Source organism: Trachemys scripta, chromosome 4, assembly GCF_013100865.1.
Source record: "Trachemys scripta elegans isolate TJP31775 chromosome 4, CAS_Tse_1.0, whole genome shotgun sequence".
NCBI classification, from domain to species: Eukaryota; Metazoa; Chordata; order Testudines; family Emydidae; genus Trachemys; species Trachemys scripta.
The window spans coordinates 12248361-12268561 of NC_048301.1; the positions used below are offsets into that span (position 1 = coordinate 12248361).

At 41.6% G+C, this 20201-nt stretch overlaps 1 protein-coding gene across 1 annotated transcript in view; it reads left to right on the forward strand.

Moving 5' to 3' along the window:
- PSMA3 (proteasome 20S subunit alpha 3) overlaps positions 1-20201 on the forward strand; it is a 27243-nt gene continuing 7042 nt past the window's right edge. Inside the window, exons 1-7 of the mRNA XM_034770141.1 lie at positions 1-121; positions 4674-4756; positions 6790-6913; positions 7845-7946; positions 8098-8171; positions 8856-8928; positions 14426-14491. Of these exons, the coding sequence (XP_034626032.1) occupies positions 101-121; positions 4674-4756; positions 6790-6913; positions 7845-7946; positions 8098-8171; positions 8856-8928; positions 14426-14491 (543 nt within the window). The 5' untranslated portion in view covers positions 1-100. The remainder of the gene's footprint in view (positions 122-4673; positions 4757-6789; positions 6914-7844; positions 7947-8097; positions 8172-8855; positions 8929-14425; positions 14492-20201) is intronic.

Consider the following 20201-nt stretch of genomic DNA (forward strand, 5'->3'; position numbering starts at 1 on the left):
GGCCAATGGGAAGGTGCGTTGGTGAGCGCTGGGGCGCGTGAGCGAGGCGCGGTGTGCATCGGGTCTGTCCGGCGCTCGCTCTCCGCACGGCTCCGCCGCCATGAGCTCCATCGGCACCGGGGTGAGTGTGTCTCCTCGCCGGGGCCTGCTGGGGGCGGGAGGGCAGCTTGACCCCCCCCCGGGACGGAGGGAGGGAGGAAGGAAGTACTGCCCCCGCGGGCTGGGTAAGGCGTCGCGCCGCTCTGCTGAGTCACGTCGGCCCGCGCGGCTGGTGGGAAAGCGAAAGTGTAAGCGAGGGGAGAGGCCACAGGGCTCTGGCTCTGGCGAGTGGGCAGAGGGGGCAGGAGCTAGGGATGGGGGAAGGGATGGGGGGGTCTAGGAGGTGGGCAGTGGGGGTAAGAGCTAGGGGAGGGATGGGGGATCTAGGGGGCAAGGGTGGGGGCCTAAGGGGTGGGCAGCGGGGGTAGGAGCTAGGGGAGGGGGAAGAGATGGGGGCCTCTAGGGGGCAAGGGAGGAGAAGGGGTGGGGGCCTAGGGGGTGGGCAGCGGGGGCAGGAGCTAGGGGAGGGGAACGGGATGGGGGGTCTAGGGGGCAAGGGAGGAGAAGGGATGGGGGTCTAGAGGGACAGCGGAGGTAGGAGCTAGGGGAGGGGAAAGGGATGGGGGGGTCTAGGGGGTGGGCAGTGGGGGTAAGAGCTAGGGGAGGGGGAAGGGATGGGGGATCTAGGGGGCAAGGGAGGAGAAGGGTGGGGGCCTAGGGGGTGGGCAGCGGGGGTAGGAATTAGGGGAGGGGGAAGGGATGGGGGGGTTCTAGGCCAAGGGGTTCTCAATGTTTTCCCCCGGAGATCTCTCTCCTCCCCAACATGTTTTTAAAAAATCTGGGCTTCAGCCCGGGGTGGGGCTTGAGAGCTGCTGCTCTAGGGCGTGAGGAGAGCGGATGGTGGGGTCCTGTCTAGACGATCTGCAGGGGGCCCTGGGGGAGGGTGGGCTCTAAATGGAGGGGGAGTGGGAACGGGTGGCTCTGGGGAGATTGGGTCTGGATGGGTGGGTGCCCTGGGAGGAGGAGTGTGTGGGGCTATAGGAAGTGGGGTGAATTGGGGAGGTGGGGCTTGAGGAGGAGGAGGAGGGAAGGGGATGATGGGGGTGGTGGAGCAATGGGGGCTTTCTGTCCAGCCCCAGGGCACTGATGTACTCTTCTCAGCCCCATGGATGTGCTCAGCCCATGATGCCCCCTCCTCCAGTCGCTGCTGTGTTTGAAAACGGGGCGCCTCATCTGCAGGGAGAGATTCAGGATGCCTCTCTCCATGTTCAGATGCATGTTGTCAATGAACTGGGGAGGCTGTGGCTGGGAACGTGCCATTTAACTTATGGGGGATGCTATTTTCTGTGGATATGCAGACTTCACTGGTGCTTGACAAGGGCCTCTGCCACTCTGACTCAGGCTAATACAGTAAGTGCATAAGACTATGGCATGGCTATATGTAGGAGTTCTCACAACAAATTTTTTGGTGGCCTCTGAGAGCAGCCACCAGCTCTTGCTGGTAGCCGCTCTTACAATTTTTCCTAAAATACTTAATTAATTTTAGGAAAAACAAATAAATATGCACATATACATGCCCAAATCATTGTGATTTATTTATGCAGGGTTTTTTCCAGACTCATTAATAAAAATAATGTACAGTTGTGTCTAATCTTTACTGGACCTAAACAGAATAGAAACACAAATACGGTGCTTTGCGTGTTTTGCTTTTTATGGTTGATTTTTTTTTTTTTTTTTATTTGCTATCTAGTAAGTCTGCCACTGTGAGAAGTGATATTTGTATATTTGTTAATCACTTTTCACAGCAGACTTACTCATCCCCGAAGCTGGGGAACAAATTATCCCCTGGATGGGGAGGTGGATAAGGAGGGCCGGGGCGATGGGGGGCTGAAAGAGGTAGCGGGGGTTGGAGTGATGGAGAGGTGAGTCCAGGGCTGGATCATGGCGTCCTGCTGCATGGCTGGGGGCCTGGAGAAGGAAGCAGGAATCAGGAGTGATGTGGGGGGAATGTGCCCGGGGCAAGAGCACAAAGCCCTGCCACTGGGGGATGAAGCCTGCCACCACATGGCCAGAGCCTGCTGCCCACCACCTCAGGACTGAAACCTAAAACCCAATCCCCACTGCCCCTGGGAAGGTGGGGAACTCACACAGATCTCCTGCTCCTAACAGTGTTTGTGGCTTCAGAATGGGGCTGGGACCAATCCCTGCTGGTGGCCCCTGGGGAGGGGCCACTCCTCCCCTCCCCCCCATCACCACCCAGAAGGTTGTGGCTGCAAGAAAAACCCCTGGTGGCCGCATTTGAGAGACGCTGGTACGGTACAGACCTTACAGCGGCACAACTGTAGCCGCGCTATGCTGACGGGAGAGAGCTTTCCCGTTGGGATAATTAAACCACCCCCTATGAGCGGCGGTAGCTATGTCGGCGGGCGTCTCCTGCTGACTTAGTGCTGTCCTCACCAGCACTTTTGTCAGTGAAACTTGTGTTGGTCAGGGGTGTGGTTTCACACACACACACACACACCGCCCCTCTTCCCCCTCCCCCCCCGACAGACAAAAGTTTTACCTGCAAAAGTGCTAGTGTAGACCTAGCCTGCGGCTTAGTGAGAAGATGATCTGTCACTTGTTGGCAGTTCCCGGTTCATTAAGAATGAATCAGACCTGAAAACTGTTTCCAGGGAACAAGGGAAGTCTGGGTTAAACTTGCATATTCATAATAGTTGGGTGCTTTCATGAAACATCTACTTTTTTATTCTTCTGCCCCTTGCTGCACCAGGCATGCGCAAACTCCACAGTACTTAGATGATTAAGGGTCTGTCTACACTGTAAAAACACCCCACAACTGTGGCAGAGAGTTTCAGAGCCAGGGTCAACTGACTTGGGCTCATGGTATGCGGCTAAAAATAGCACTGTAGATGTTTCCACCCAGGCTCTGAAATGTGGTGAGGAGAGGTGAGTGTAGATATACCCTGAATTTCCTTGGACCAAGAATAATACAGTTACAAGCAGAGCTCAGTTAGTGCTAGACCTATTTGGCCAGCAGGCAGCACTGTTCACCAACATCACTCAAATGCCCACTGACCTCTCACACCATCTGCTGTACGTGTTGCCTAGGTACCAAAGATGAAGCCCCGGTTTGTGGAAAAGCTTAAACGTTATATGTAAGAAGTGCTTTGAGATTGTCATATGGAATTTGAGATTCCTTAATGGGTTTGAATTATGGAATGAATATCACTGAAGCAAGAGCTTTTTTTAAAAACTAAGCTAACCAACATTGAGTTTACTAATTTACTTTGAGTTTATATACGTTCACTAAAAGGGAACTGTCTGAATTTTTTTTTTAAAGTACTGCCCCCTTTATTTACATGAAGTAAATATCAACATGAGTGAACCATTCTTACATGTTAAGATAAAATGGTCAGTTTTCAGAATGGAGAGAGTCTAAATAATGGTGTGTCCCCCGGGGTCTGTATTGGGACCAGTCCTGTTCAACATATTCATAAATTATCTGGAAAAAGGGGTAAACAGCAAAGTGGCAAAATTTGCAGATGATACAAAACTACTCAAGATAGTTAAGTCCCAAGCAGACTGCAAAGAGCTACAAAAGGATCTTACAAAATTGGGTGACTGGGCAACAAAATGGCAGATGAAATTCAGTGTTGATAAACGCAAAGTAATGCACATTGGAAAACATAATCCCAACTATACGCATAAAATGGGGTCTAAATTAGCTGTTACCACTCAAGGAAGAGATCTTGGAGTCGTGGATAGTTCTCTGAAAACACACTCAATATGCAGCCGCAGTCAAAAAAGCGAACAGAATGTTGGGAATCATTAAGAAAGGGGTAGATAATAAGACAGAAAATATCATATTGCCTCTATAAATCCATGGTATGCCCACATCTTGAATACTGTATGTGGATGTAGTCGCCCCATCTCAAAAAATATATTGGAATTGGAAAAGGTTCAGAAAAGGGCAACAAAAATGATTAGGTGTATGGGACAACTTCCATATGAGGAGAGAGAAATAAAACCTGGACTTTTCATCTTGGAAAAGAGATGACTAAGGGGGGATATGATAGAGGTCTATAAAAACATGACTGGTTTGCAGAAAGTAAATAAGGAAGTGTTATTTACTCCTCATAATGCAAGAACTAGGGGTCACAAATGAAATTGGTTTAAAACAAAAGGAAGTATTTTTTTCACACAGTGCACAGTCAACCTGTGGAACTCCTTGCCAGAGGATGTTGTGAAGGCCAAGACTATAACAGGTTCAACAAAGAACTTGATAAGTTCATGGAGGATAGATCCATCAATGGCTATTAGCCAGGATGGGCGGAGATGGTGTCCCTAGTCTGTTTGCCAGAAGCTGGGAATGGGTGATGGGATGGATCACTTGATAATTACCTATTCTGTTTATTCCCTCTGGAGCACCTGGCATTCGCCACTGTCGGAAGACGGGATACTGGACTAGATGGACCTTTGGTGTGACCCCGTATGGCCGTTCTTATGTCCTTATACAGATTTTCTCCAGAGACTCACTTTAAGACTTTGCATAGAAAAATAGTTTAGTACTACTGCTATGAGGGCTCTATTTGTAACTTTTTTTATGCTGAGTAGTTTTTCTTCCTTTACAGTATGACCTGTCAGCTTCCACATTCTCTCCAGATGGCAGAGTATTTCAAGTTGAATATGCTATGAAAGCTGTGGAGAATAGTAGGTAAGAGAAATGTCTTTGTTTTTTACTTCACCTATTTCTTTAAAAATGACAAGAAAAATGCGATTAGGGCAGATAGTTAAGATCGTATTGCAAAGAAAATTGTACTCCTGAAATAAGCGATGAGCCAATTTTGTGACTGTATTCCTCTCAGGAAGCTCTTCAGATTAAATATAAAGGGAGTGTAATCGTCCTTATTTGTTCAATAGTATGGAGGAACAAAAATTATAAAGGCATGTTTTGAGAGACTGCAAAGGAAGGTAGTAAATTATTCATGTGTGCTAAGTGTAATAAAATCTCATACTTCGGGGCAAAAGCTGATTGCGTAGGTCCTTAATATATGTAAGGTGCTTATCTATTATGGTAATAGGCTATATAAATACAAAAAGGCCATTTTAGAGATGGTGAATTGAGGCATTGAGAAGTCAAGTAACTTGCTCAGGACCACACAGGTTTGTAGTAGTCTCACTGGCTGTTGCCAGTTTCTTAAAGAATGATGGTTTGGCTAAAACTACAACGTCAGCCTCCCTAAGACTAACTATGTTCCTTCAGGCATATGCCAGGTGACAGCTATAAAAATGTAAATACTCTATTGTGTTGTAGCACAATCTGGATGTGTTGACTAGTAAATGCAGTGAGGTTTGGATTGGATCATCCTGTGTTTGTACAGTAACTGGTCTTGATCCAGGTCTCTGGATACTATTGCAATAGAAACAACATAGTTCAAAATAACTCTGTGTGGTACTCCAGCTAGTATGAATATCTAATATCTTGGGAGTATATCACCCTTTTAGTGACTTCATCAAATGCTTTTAAAGATCTCTTACCATCTGTAATACCACCCTAAAAGTAATTGTAGAATGGTCCATAAATCTTAAATATGCATCCAAAACTATTTTGTACTAATTCTCACTATGATATGGACCAATTGGTAAGAACTATTTAATTTCACTGAAGTGCATGTTCTAGTGATTTAACTTCTCTTCTTTATTCACTTGGTCAGTAAGACTTTTTGATGTGTCTAGATACTTTAATGTTAGGCACTTCAAGGACATGATTTAGCCACCTGGAGGGAGGAGGGAACTTGTCAGTGTTGCACTTTATGGCAGTGGTTCTCAAACTTATTTGATCGAACCCCTCCCCCCTTCCCTGTAGCAGTTTACACCACCTGCTCTCGCTACACAAGTACATATACGGCCGCCCAACTCTGAAGGCAGAGTGGAGAGTGGCGGCTACTGGCCAGGTACCCAGCTGTGAAGGCAACACTGTCACCAGTAGCAGTGAAGTAACAGTGGCATGGTTTGGCATTGCCACGCTTACTTCTCCGCTGCTGCTGGTGGCGGTGCTGCCTTCAGAGCTGGATGCCTGGTCAGCAGCTGCTACTCTCTGGCTTCCAGCTCTGAAGGCAGAGCTGCTTCTCACACCACCCCAGAATTCATTCTGCGCTCCCCAATTTGAGAACCTCTTCCTTATGGAGTAGGTAGGGGCCATGGCCCTCCTAACTTAGTGATGACAACAGATTCTTGAGATACTTGTGCCACTGCCTGGGCACTCTCAGGAGCTGTGTTCCTATTTTTATGATTATGTGCTTATTGGGAGAGGGGGGGATTGAAGTAAAATAACACATCCATGTAAATGCTCCCACTTCAAAACTCTAGGAAACCTGCAGGTTTGAAGGGAGAACTGCCCCCCACCCACGTCCCTCAAACTATTTAGTTCTAGATGTACAGAGTATGTGCGAAAACTTCCTTGTGTAGGATGGGAAAAAGGGAAATGCTGTGCCGCTTTCTTATAGAAACACCGAGTAACTTCAGTGGGTCTTACTCTTTTCCTTCCCATCTTCAAGACAGCAGTAAAATCATGGAGCAGATCTACCTCACTTAAAATTAAGCTGTCTTGTACTTCAGTCCTTCACCCGTTTAACTTTGATGAAGAAATGCTAAAATAACTTTCCAACACCACTCCTAGCTATTTAGTGGGGTTTTTTTTGTTTTTTAAAAAAATCTTACTCTTCTTATATTTGACTTGTCTTTCAGTACAGCAATTGGCATAAGATGTAAAGATGGTGTTGTCTTTGGAGTAGAGAAACTCGTCTTGTCCAAGCTTTATGAAGAAGGTTCCAATAAACGTCTCTTCAACGTTGATCGACATGTTGGAATGGTGAGGTGCTGCAACACTTTTTGCTTTTCTCCTATGAATTAGGAAAACGTCACAGAAAATGGATAGTCCATTGCATAAATATAGCCAATATTAAATAGCTTTTGAAGTACTGTATCCCAACGCTTCTAAACTTGTAGTCAGAGAAAAGTCAAGGGACATTTAGACAAATCTGAGTCTGAATTCTGTGTATGCACTTCTAGTCCTGTTTGTGGATATGTGTATAAACCTGTTCATGTACAAGCAAAATCTCACAGTAAAATGGGACGCTGATCTGTGATATTTACTCATTCTAGAAAAAAGCAACAAAGAGTCCTGTGGCACCTTATAGACTAACAAATGTATTGGAGCATAAGCTTTCGTGAACGAATACTCTCTGTTGCTTTTTACAGATCCAGACTAACACGGCTCCCCCTCTGATACTTGACACTCATTCTAGTGTTAACTTTCTCTGGTTTCTTTCTCTATGTGCATTAAAACAAATGCAACTGTAATGCTGCCAGAAGAAGGGTAGGTGTTGCTGCAGTTCAAGAAGTCTTAAAATCCAGGGGGGGAAATATATAATATACTGTGAAGGGTACTTGTCTATTTTTTCCATGTTCTCATGCTTTTTGTTTATATTAAGTTAACCTTACAGCTTACATAGAAGTTGGATCTTAAAAGTATACCTGTATTTTATGTGGTTTACACAAATACATCAATTATGTGTTTACTGAATAATTTTAAAAAGGTTTGATACTTGATTGGTGTTTTTTCAGCTTGTTGAGAGGTGTAAAGTCTGGTTTGGTCAGTTTTGAAAGGGCATATGTATGTTAAACCTGTTTAAGTCACAGTAACAGAATTAGACGTTGTCTAAAGTTTGTCAGTTACCTTGCAAGAAACAGCGGTAATTTATCTGAGTGTTGACTTTAGCCGATGTTATTCTTCATTTCAGGCAGTAGCGGGACTCCTGGCAGATGCTCGTTCTTTGGCAGATATAGCTAGAGAGGAAGCTTCTAACTTTAGATCCAACTATGGCTATAATATTCCATTGAAGGTAAGTAATTGGTGCTTTTAGCACAAATTAATTCTTTAGGTTTCCTTAGATCCTGTGACAAGGAAGGTAGCCTGTTTTGAATTGTTTTTCTTGAAGCATGTTTATTTCATTAAATTAAATGGTCTAAAACTCCTCCTTTTCCCTCCCCCAGCATCTTGCCGACAGAGTGGCCATGTATGTACATGCCTACACACTATACAGTGCTGTCAGACCTTTTGGCTGCAGGTATGAGTTTTTTAAATACTTGTGCTTGATTGTGAGAATTTTTATTCAGTGCACAATAGAGAAATCTATCTTGGGTATTTATAAGGTGTTTTTTCACCTTGGTGTATCTGTGCCACCGTGTGTGTGTGTGTATCTATCTATCTATATCCTAAAAACAAGTGTAATTATATTGGTAATAATGAGGAGGACTTTAGGTAGAGTTCATATGTCTGTGTAAAGATGCATTTGATTACTAGGTAAAATATCTAATTATTCCTAAATTTTAAAACTGAGACGCTTGTGCTGGTAACTTCCATGGGAATCAAGAAAGCAAAATTGTCATTTGAAAATTTACTTCTCCGGCCCTGTAGCTAAGTGAGGCATTGTAAATACAGTGCCGTTTATCTTAAATGACAATCCAAGGGACCAATAAGTCAGTGACTTAAGACAGACGATCTTTAGCTATAGGTCGAGCAAACTTGTACTGACAACTTTGGGGATGAGGGTACCCAAAAGGTTGAGATGAGTTTTTTTTTGTTGGAAGGTAGTATATAGTGGAAGTTTCACTGCAAGGGCAATGATGAGACCTTGTTGTCTATTGTGTGCAAAAAAAAAACCCCCAAGGCAGTATAATTAATCTTTGTGATTTTTTTTTTGTAGCACCATGCTTAACCTGTCTTCTAATATCTCATTTTCTTTATTCAGTTTCATGTTAGGGTCTTACGATGAGGATGATGGCGCTCAGCTTTACATGATTGACCCATCAGGTGTTTCATATGTGAGTATTTTGAAATAGCCTCAAATATCTTCTGACCTAATAGTTCCTAATAGGGTCATGGAATATAGGATTTTCTCTTTGGATAGTGGTCACTACTGCTGGATGACAGTTGAACTGGTAGTGTTGTATGGCATTGGTGTGGCTTGTCTGTTTGCAAGCTAAGTACTCTTGAGATAGACCTCTTCAAAATCACTGTCAATTGTAACTGACAGCGTTTCTCACACCTGGTTTCACTTATTTTTTTAAAGATGAGTGTCAAGGACTTTTTTGGAAAAGTAGCTTGTCTGTTAAGCCCCTCTGCTAAATGTATCAGAAACCCAGCACATCACTTTATTTGTTCTGTCTTCTGAAGTCAGGTATTAGTGGATGCGACTCTGACGCAAAAAGTGTGTGGCATTGTAGTAAGAGTCCCACTTACTAATAGCTACTGCTAACTAGACTCCCTTAAGACACTGCTTTAATAATGTCAGATCAGGACAGACACATCTCTTGTAAATCATAATGCTTGACAAGGCTATCTCTGAATAGTCAGCTAAAGAGCAAACAGGACAATATAAGACCATAGACAACAGCAGGAAGTGTAGTACTACTGTAACAGCAAAGCCCTGCACATTTTATATCCCTAAGGATGTATTTAGTAAGATAATTTGTAAGGCAAAGAAATCTTTCAAAGTGTGGATAGCTAAGGATAGTCTCTAAGCCTTGATCTGAATTTCCTGACTTCGTTTTCAGTTGTGACCTAGATATATATTATACACAGAGTATATTAAAAGAATACTAAGGCTGCAAAGACTCAGAAGTTAAATGTTAGAATTAAAGTTGCATCTGCTTAAAAAAGCTTATGGTTACCTGGGTCCTCCCATTTACCTTTTTTAAATGTTGGCACTCCAGCTGTTTTCAGTCTTGTGGAACTCTCCCAGTACACCAAGTTTTCTTAAATATCAGTGAGTCAGAGCTCATCAGCCAGTACTTTTAAACCTCCTGGATGCAAGATACTGTTTAACACCCTCCCTAGTCACATTTTTCAATAGAAAGTATTTCACTATCAGTGTAAGCTGTGAATACATCACCTGGCTTCTTTCCAAATACAGAACAGAAATGTACTGACTACATCTGCCTCTTCTTTATCAACAGCTTTTCCATCCCTGTTGAATAACTGACTGATACCAGTGCTAGGTTTTCTTATGTTCCTGATATTTAAAAAATTACTACTTACTGTTAATCCTGCTGGTGGTAGCTTTTTTTCCATTTATACCTTTAGCTTTTCCTGTCAACTGTCTGTATTTAATAACTGATAATTTTTAGTCTTTCCTGTTGACTTCATCTTTCTGTTGATTACGATTTTTTTTTATTGCTGCTTTCATTTCTCAGTTAGGATTTTTTTTTTAACCAAAGAATCCATTCTTTATTGACACTGGAATTGTAGAGTTTGGGGGGCATCTAGTAATGTTTTCTTAAACAACTCCTAAATATAATTCACATTTGTATTGTTTAAATTTTTCCTCCCACTCACTCGTGACCATAATTGTGTTAAACTTTGAGAAATTGGCCCTATTAAAGCATGTGTGTATCCTGTGGTGTATATACATATTAGGTCAGTGTTATATTACTTCACCATTGACTGATTACTGTTGAAACTGTTGTGCTGCAAAGTTTAAATTTTACTTTGGAAATTTCAGCTAATGGTTTATTTTCATAGTCTTGTTTGAATATATTTAAATACTTAAGTTGGGCATGACAGTTGGGCTTGTGAATACAATATTCACATAGAATCTGACACTTTGTATTTTATCCTAATGAGCACATCTCTGAGTAAAAATATTTTACTATAGCAAATGTCTAATAGATATATACTAACCATAACAAGCACAGTATTGATTAGCTATTCCTAGCTAGTTTTAGACAATCTCCCATCAATGTCTACAGTAGCTTTTTATGGGAAATCTTCTCGTTCCATGCACAGGACTAGCCACACAGGGGGAACATCAGAGCCTCTGTAAAGAAGGTTTTAAATGACTAGGAAACTATGGTAATAGGTATATCTCCAGATATTATATTATCTCATAGAACTGGAAGGGACCCTGAAAGGTCATTGAGTCCAGCCCCCTGCCTTCACTAGCACGACCAAGTACTGATTTTGCCCCAGATCCCTAAGTGGCCCCCTCAAGGATTGAGCTCACAGCCCTGGGTTTAGCAGGCCAATGCTCAAACCACTGAGCTATCCCTCCCCTCCAAGGTAGGTAAAATGGAAATTAGGAGGCTACGAATTTGAAGAATAGCCAAAGATCTGAAAAAGCAAGTAACACGTTCTTTAGTATCAGAAGCAAGAAACATTGAGAATCTATGGGTCTACTGCATGATAGAGTGTAAAAGATACAATTAAAGAGGATCAGATTTCTTTGCATCAGTCTTTACTGCAGGGGATATTGTGGAGGTATCTTTATTCCCTGATAGGAGTAGGTATCAAGAGAAGTTGCTGGAACTAATTGATAAATTAAAGAGTAGCAAGTTACCAGTGCTAGATGGCATCCATCCAGGAGTTCTGAAGGACTTTAAGAATGACGTGGCTGATCTGTTAATAAGAATATGCCATGTCTCAATATACTGGAGGGTAGGAAATGCTGTACCTATTTTTAAAATAGTTGCTGGGATGATCTTGGAATTGAAGACGTGTAAACCTTTCGTTAAGCTGATTCAAAACTGGTAAAACAACTACTACTGTACACAACCTGTGGAACTCAGTGCCACAGGATATCATTAAATCCAAGGATTTAGGATTCAAACATTATTAGATATCTGTGTATTGAGAGTGTTCATGCTTATATAAGGGTAAAAACTTAATTTTTTTTAGAAAAGATGTAAACCCTATATGCTTCAGGTCATAGCTAACATGAATGAGGTTAGCAAGAAACTACCTTTGTGGACAGATTATTCCATAATTGTCCACTATAGGGCTTCTTCCTCTGAAGCATCTGGTACTAGCCACTGTCAAGAGGCAGACTGAACTAGATGGACCCATAGGCATTTCAACCTTGTGTTTCAGTAGTTTGTGTATTACTTTGACTTCTGTGCTGTGAGATATAAGAAGGTGAGTCACTGATGTATATCTCCTTCCTTCATCAAATGGTATACATGATTGAACTCCACTGTATTTACCACTGTGCTTGCAGTGCGAAAATTAGGAAATTAATATTTCCTTTGTGACTAAACAAATGTTTGGTGACCACCTCTCCCATCTAAGCATGAGGAATATAGAAAATGTATTCTGCGAAAACACTCCAGAGTATGTGAAACTTTTAAAGCTGCAGTTTTGGGGGTCCAACAAAAATCAGTAAGAACAGCTAGGCTTTAACATACAAGATGCTTCAAGGCAGATAACACACGAGTGAGAGTTCTGCAAAGGAGAATGATAGGAAGGGACAGATGGCATGAGGGAGATGTTGGGAAAACAGTATATGTTAATTCCCAGAGATGGATATATGTTATACAACCAAACTGACTTTTTTGGGGTGGAAGTGATGACGTAATTCAAATGGAATGTTTAGTTTTGTATGCGGTGTTGTAGCCATGTTGATCCTAGGATATTAGAGAGAGAAGGTGGATGATGTAATATCTTTTATTTGACCAATTTCTGTTGGTGAGAGAGACAAGCCTTCGAGCTCACACGGAGCTTTACTTCAGGTCTGGGAAAGGTACTCAGTGTCACAGCTAAATACAAGGTAGGACAGATTGTTTAGCATGAGTAGTTAACACATTTCAAGGGACCATTCAAGATGAAGTGGCCTGTTAACCCCTCTCTATTCATGGGGGGGGAGCGGGGGAGAGGAAGGGGGAGGGCTTGCTAGTGGATTATATAAATTATTGTAATAACCATAAGTCTAGTATGTCTATTCAGTCCATTATTTTTAGTGTCTAGCTAAATTATGAATTTAAGCTCTCAGGCTCATGTTTTGAAAGTGTTGTGCAGTTTTCCTTTGAAGATGAGGACTGATAGGTCAGATATAGAGTGATCGCTTTGTGAAAAGTGTTCACCCATGGGTGGAGGTGATGGGGTATTTTTGTCTTTTGTCATTTTCCTAAATTCATTTGAGAGTGTAGTGATTGGTTTCACTCACATAGTTGCTATCTGGGCATTTAATGTGCTGGATGAAGTACACCACATTGTGATAGGCATGTGTAGGACCCATTGATCTTGAAAGTTGTGTTGTGGGGAGCGTTGATCATTGTAGCAGTGGAGGGGTGCATTCCACTAGAGAAATAGATCACATCATGGAATGGACCATCCAAATACCACGAAAGAAGTGGCTTCAACATAGAATTTAAACCTTCTCCAACTGCACACCCCTAGGTGTGACCTGCCACCACGCACTGGAACCCATACAGGGTACCATCAAATAGCTACAACCCATACTTGATGGGGACCCCATCCTGAAGGAAATCTTTCCTGAATCCCCTCTTCTGGCCCTGACCTCTTCAAGCTCATCAGAAGCAAACTCCCCACAGACCAGGACATACTAACTCAAAGCGGCACCAGACTGCCAGAATCACAGATGCAAAACCTGCATACATATCTCCACTGCTACAATGATCAGTGCTCCCCACAACACATCTCTTAAGATCCATGGGTCCTCCGCATACCTATTCATCCAGTGCACTAATGATAGGAAGGGACAGATGGCATGATCTGTTCCTCATCCAGTGCACTAAATGCCCCCATAGCAACTATGTGGCTGAAACCACACAATCATTACGCTCTCGAATGAATGTAGGAAAATGCTAAAAGACAAAAACACCATATCACTTATGGGTGAACACTTTTCACAAAGTGATCATTCTATATCAGTTCTCATCCTCAAAGAAAACTTGCACAATGCTTTCAAAAGACAAGCCTGGAAGCTTAAATTCATAACTTTGCTAGACACTAAAAATCATGGACTGAATAGAGAGACTAGATTTATGGCTTATTACAACTATCTGCAACCCCCTAACCACCCCCCTCCCTCATTTCCACCCCAGATGTTTCCCCTACCCCCTTCCCTTCCTCCTTATGACTTCAGGGGTCACCTTGAATGGTCCCTTGAAATGTGTTAACTGCTTATGCTAAGCAATCTGTTCAAACCTTGTATTTAGCAGTGACACTTTGAGTTAATTTCCAGTCCTAAAGAAGAGCTCTGTGTAAAGCCCGAACGCTTGTCTCTCACCCACAGAAGTTGGTCCAATAAAAGATATTACTACGCCCACTTTGTCTGTTAAGTTTTTGGGAGTTTTCACTTATTCTGTTAAAACACCAGTATAAATAGGATTCCGCTCTGAGGAATTTACTGAGAAGGATGTTTTGTTGTTACTGTAATATTACCTACAGGTATACTCAGAGTTCTACGTCGTAAACTACAACACTTCACTGAGTTCTTACAGCTAAAGAATATTAAAGAAACCCTCCCTATAAGAAAAATGATAACCAAACTTTAACTAATCTCTTCTTTTGTTGCTTTTATAGGGTTATTGGGGGTGTGCCATTGGTAAAGCCAGACAGGCTGCAAAGACAGAGATTGAAAAACTTCAGGTAGGATGGTATTAACAATATAATATACAGTATATCCAATTATTTTGTATTAATCCATTTCAAGACCGATATTCCTAGCTGCCACTGTTGTGCTGTAACTTTTAGGTTTTTGAAGGTAAGGTTTAGTAGGCGTCAGTGCATTCTGGCACAAGGGAGGTTAACAAGTAGATGAAGCTACTTGCTCCGTGTAGGAACATTTCCCTAAAGCCCACTGTGATTGGAACATCCCCTAAAGAACAATGAATGGCGCTGCAGCCCCATCTCTTTCCCATGCTGAATGACCAGTGGAATACTATGAATTGTACTAAAATATACTGTCGTGGAGAAGTAAGATCAGAGATGGTTGTTCTCATCAGGTGAAGCACCAGCCAGTGGTCTTGCTCCCTTTCAATATACTTGTTGAGTATCATGTTGATATCATTTTTTTCTAAGAATTTCTTAAAGCAGTATATAGACATGTAGCATAAAAAGCTTTATTGACATGAGCTTGGATGGCTATATTAATGATGACTGGCAAAGTAACTTGTGAGTTTTGCACCACCTGTACCAGCTAAACTTGTATACCAGCTGACACTGTCAAATGCAGTATATACAGAACACAAACCACTTTTAGAACTGTTTCTGTTAAAACTTTACCCTCCACCTATGACGTTTGGTTCACATAAATACAACTGTCCTGGCCTCCAAGTGAGAGGTTTAAAAACCTCTAAATATTGCCTAAAATAATGTAATTACTGTGAAGTCAGGATTCTGAGATCCTCCAAAGCTAATGAAGGGCTCCATTGGAAAACTAGGTATCTCCTCTTCCCAGTGGTAGAAAGCTCCCGTTTTTACATTTGAAGTCACAGATGATGGATTTGAAACTTTACTGATCCAATACTAGAACATTGCCCAACTTTCCCCACAAGCCTGTGTAATTTGGGGAGGGGGCAGTAAAAGGAGTCCTCTTATAGAAATCTATTTTCTTTTGTGAGGAGAAGGCGGGGAGAAGAAGCACTTTGAAGTTGCTCAGAGGTCTGGAAAGTTCAAATCCATCCCAGGAGAAATGATTTAGTAGATCCAAGCATAGGTGAAGTAATCAAAAGTATGTGGGGTAAACTGCATTTATGAAATGGCTATTGAGCCACATATGAGGGAGTGTGTTATAATTACTTAAATTGTTTCAGGAGTGCAAAGAAACTTGCAAACCAATATGTTAATGTATTACTATTAACAGGAGAGGTTGGGACTTTCTCTCCCAAAGAGCTCAGTTAACCTGCAAATATCAATCATTCACACCTTTGTTCTATAGTGCTCCTGAACTCAGTTAATTGTGTAAAATACAAATTATTCATCTAATAACTTGCATATGTTGGACAACCTTTGACTTAAGAGTGCAAAAAATGGATTGCTCAGCTTGTGCTAGAGATTATGTAGGGCTTTCTGTGATTTGGTGGAAAACTGGTAAAGGTGGTTTCTAGCAAATGGAGAAAAATCAAATTGCAATTATGGACTAATTCATTCATTGATTGTGTTGCTCCTCAGTGTGAAATGGACTAACAACAACCAAGTCTTCATGAAAATATTTATTTAAACTGAAAGTCCAGACACCTTAAGCATGATAGTGTTCCTATGTGTGAATTACATCAAAACACTATGAAGAAATACAATTATACTTGTTCAGTTTTGGTGTAAAAAATTAGATTGAGGCATTCAAAAATACTGGTGGCTTATAGCAGTCAGCCCTGCCTTGATCTAGAAACTCCCTCTTACTAACTTATCTGGGGCACATCCAGGTGGTATGAGACAATTTAGCAAAAAGCTCTTGTACAGGTTTTTGTTGAATTCCTGAAACCTATCAATTTCTTAAATACTTATGAGACTAGAGGAACTAGATTAGTTCAGCATGTTCTCTTCCATAATACTGCAGTTGAATCTTCCTATAATACCATATAAGTATTTTATTTTTAGAAGAAAACGCCTTGTAAGATAGGATTGTTAAAACTTCTTATAAGTCAACAAACTATAAATGCAACCAACTCTTACATGAACAGTGGAACATCATATACAAAATACAATCTGTTGCCCATAAATTGTGATGATATAGGGAAACCAACCTGCCTTTCTCCCTCCTCTTAGCTCTGCTCTGATTAAACAGTGTATTAATTTCCTGTTAATACAGCATTAGCTCAACCATGTAACTAACTGTATAAATTGTTGTTATAACACTAAAAATGGTGTCCCAGTATTTTATGAAAGAGTTCCAAATTGTGGGAGTTACAGTAATGCAAAATACAGATGGATTGCATATTATCTTGAGACTTAAGTGATGTCTTTTCTTATCAAAACATTTAAATTTATCCAATGTGCATTTAGACAGTTATGTAAAACTAATCCTTGTTTTGGATGACTGCACTGAAATTTATTTAAACATGTCTCATGCTAATAACTTCTGCAATACTGTTTTAGGATCTTAAATTTAATTTGATTTCTCTTCAGCTCTTGTCTAACTTAATTTTATTTACTATAAAACACTGTATACACAAACACATAGTTTCACTAGGTTCATATTCTCAGATGTACTATTAAGTCCTTTAAAAGAGCAGGAAAAAACTGATTCACCACAAACAGCTCACTTCACCTCCCTCCTGCATCTCTTTTTTTTTTTTTTTTTTTTTTTTTTGGACAATCTGAAAATGTACTTAACAGTTCTTAATTTAGAGATCTATGGGAATTTAATCTGGTCCTGGTTTATGCTACATTTTTTGAGCCACCATTAAAATGTAGCCTATTTACTATATCTTGTATCTTTAAAAATTGCTTAATTTTATTAATTTTTATAATGAATTTTCATTTAATCTACTGTGTATGTCAGGCTGGATTTGATCAGAGATCTGTCTTAAGTTCAGTCTAATGTTCATACGTTGCGTTGAAAATATAGAGGCTAAAAGACAATGCTGACTCTGTATCCTTGGCATCTGAGAAACAATGTTGTCAATTTCAGCATACAACAAATTGGTAGACTACACCTTGCTGCATTTGAGTGACATAGCTTACTCCAGAGGGTGTTTGTTAATAATGCTTTCTTCGTATGTAGCGCTAGGATTGTAGCCTGCTAATGTCTTCCTTATATCTCCAAATATTGTCTGATCTTATCAGTGGGGCATAATAATAATTCAGTACAAACAAAATAATAATCTCCAACACATATTGACATGGCTGTCATTGTCTGTAGAGAACGTCCAGCTGTTTGGTGGCGCTCTCCTATAATGCAAGGCAGTGTTCCTTCTAATTTTTTCCATCACGTGCGGAATGAATTTTATGTACAGCACCAATATCGAGGTAATATGCGGATGTGCGCCATCACCTCCATACTTTCATGGCAGCCCACCAAGTGCTCCCAACATTCTACTGCTAGTACCTAGCTGGGTCTTAGGAAGGTCTGTCTGCAGGTGCCGTCTGCAGTACCTATCTGTTCATTCCTACAACCTCCTCCCCACAAGGATCAGTACATGCTTTGCAAAGTATACATATAAATGCATCACTGAAATGCAGCCATCTCTGGGGAGGAAAGTCAGCAGCCAGCTAGGTCAACAGCACAGATTGCCCTGTGCAGTAGTTTGGAAAGAGAAGGGGAATTTTTTCTCTTATGCAAAATACTTGAGATATTTAATGTTCAGACAGGGCTTCATCTGTAAAGGTTTCATCTGAATGTAAAATACAATACTGCAATTTAGAAATCAAAGTAAATGTTTCTTTTTAAATCAGGACACTAAGGCTTAAAATAATTTTAAAAACACTCAAATTCCCCTTACTACCATCCACTTGTATTAACAATACAAAGCACTTTAAAAGTCCTATAGCCTATTCAGTCTCCATGTTGATATTTTTACTCTGCATCAGCTTGGACAATTAAAGTAGCACGGTGAAGTTCAACTTCAGATTCTCATGCACGCATACAATGTTCCAGTGTTTCGGTTATAACAGTAAAATTCACGTCGCTCTGTAAATTTACACAGCACTTTACAAACACATGGGCTCAGGCAAACGTTCACTTGACTGGAAGTTCTCCCACTTTTCATGAGGCCACTCACATGAGTAACGGCTACGAGTAATAATTTGCAGAATCAGGCCCCTAGATAAATCACGTGTCCTGCTGCCCAAAAAAACCTTTGCAAACACTGTGAGGGGAAGTTTAAATCCACAACAGGGAATTGTTGTCACTGGAAATCAGACAAAAATAGTCACAAAAATATATCCATGAAGTCCTAGTTTTGGTAATTTCTTTTAAAACTCAAATAAAAAAGCCAACAATATTTAGTGCTTTTCCTTTATAAATATCAGTGTTTTACAGAGAAACGTCAATATCATCATTCCCACCTGGAAAATGGGAAACTGAGGCACGGGGGTGGGCGAGGGAGGGGTTACAGAGTGAACATCCCAACCTGTGGCCAGAGCAGATACATACTCTCTTTGCAGTTGCTGTAGCAAACCCTGTGATTCCTGCACACTGGTCTAATAACATTTCTTGCCACACCCACTTGATACATGTAACCAAGGCCCTTTTCCATTCCTTAAGCCCCTTTCAGTAGTGGCTTATGCAGAGCTATTGTGGAACCCAGTTCTGTCACATGCAGGAGGTACAGTGTCTTCTGTGGACCCACTGAACAGTTATCCATTCACATGTAGTGTAACCACGACAGTTCTGCTGCAGTGGGGGACTTTCTATGGCCACCTGTGTTCCTGGATGAATTTCAACAAAAGCATGCAAAGCTGACATTCACACTAAGGAGGGTTGCACACAGCAACAATCAGACCCCATAGTTTTCCGAAGGGGAGCTCGACCAAAATCTACTTTATTTGTCTTACCTAGAGACTATTCCTTTGCAATCTATAAATGTTAAAGCTTTCATGGAATACTTAACACATGCTCTTACTTCTGAATTCAGAGCACAGTTCAAGTTGAGAGACAATGTTATATTGATCCAGTGACTAACTTCAATGCAATAACATTTCTGCCAGCTGATCCAAGTAATTGGTCTCTTATGCAATGGTAAGCCAGGGACAGTGAAATACTATTTTTGCCATTTTTTAAAAGCACGAGAAAAAATAACGTAGATAGGGTAATGGAGAAAAAAAATTAAATGATAGGCAATGGCCAAGAATGAGATTTATAAGACATGAAGTTAAAATTTCTCAACCGCTGTGGAGCTTGCTACAAGTCTCTCAGGTAGACTGCTGACAGTTTTATTGAGGCATTATCTCCTAGCTAGTCAGAGGGTGAGAAAAAACAGTCTGCTAATCAAGATACTGTGCTAGACGGGGAGAGGTGTCTGTCTGGTCCCTGCTGGAGCCCCGACTGGCTGGGGGAGAGAGAGGCATGTCTCCTGTCCCTGCCGCAGCCCTGGCTGGAGTTGGGGCCGGGGGAGAGAGAGGCATGGTTCCTGTCCCAACGGCAGCCCTGCACGCCCCAAGCTCTCCCAAACCCCCATCACTGTTCCCCACTTCACCCTACTGCCCTCATCCACCCTCACCTGTGTGCACACTTGCATGGCCCTTGATGGCCTCCTGTACAGCCGCACAGGTGCACACCTTAGAGGGAACACATGCAAAGCTTGTGTCAGTCTCAAGCTGTAATGCTTCCTAGTAGATGTACCTCACTCCAGGATTCTAGGGGCAGGTCTACACTACGGGGCTCCCTCAACCTAAATTACATAGCTGGAGTCGACAT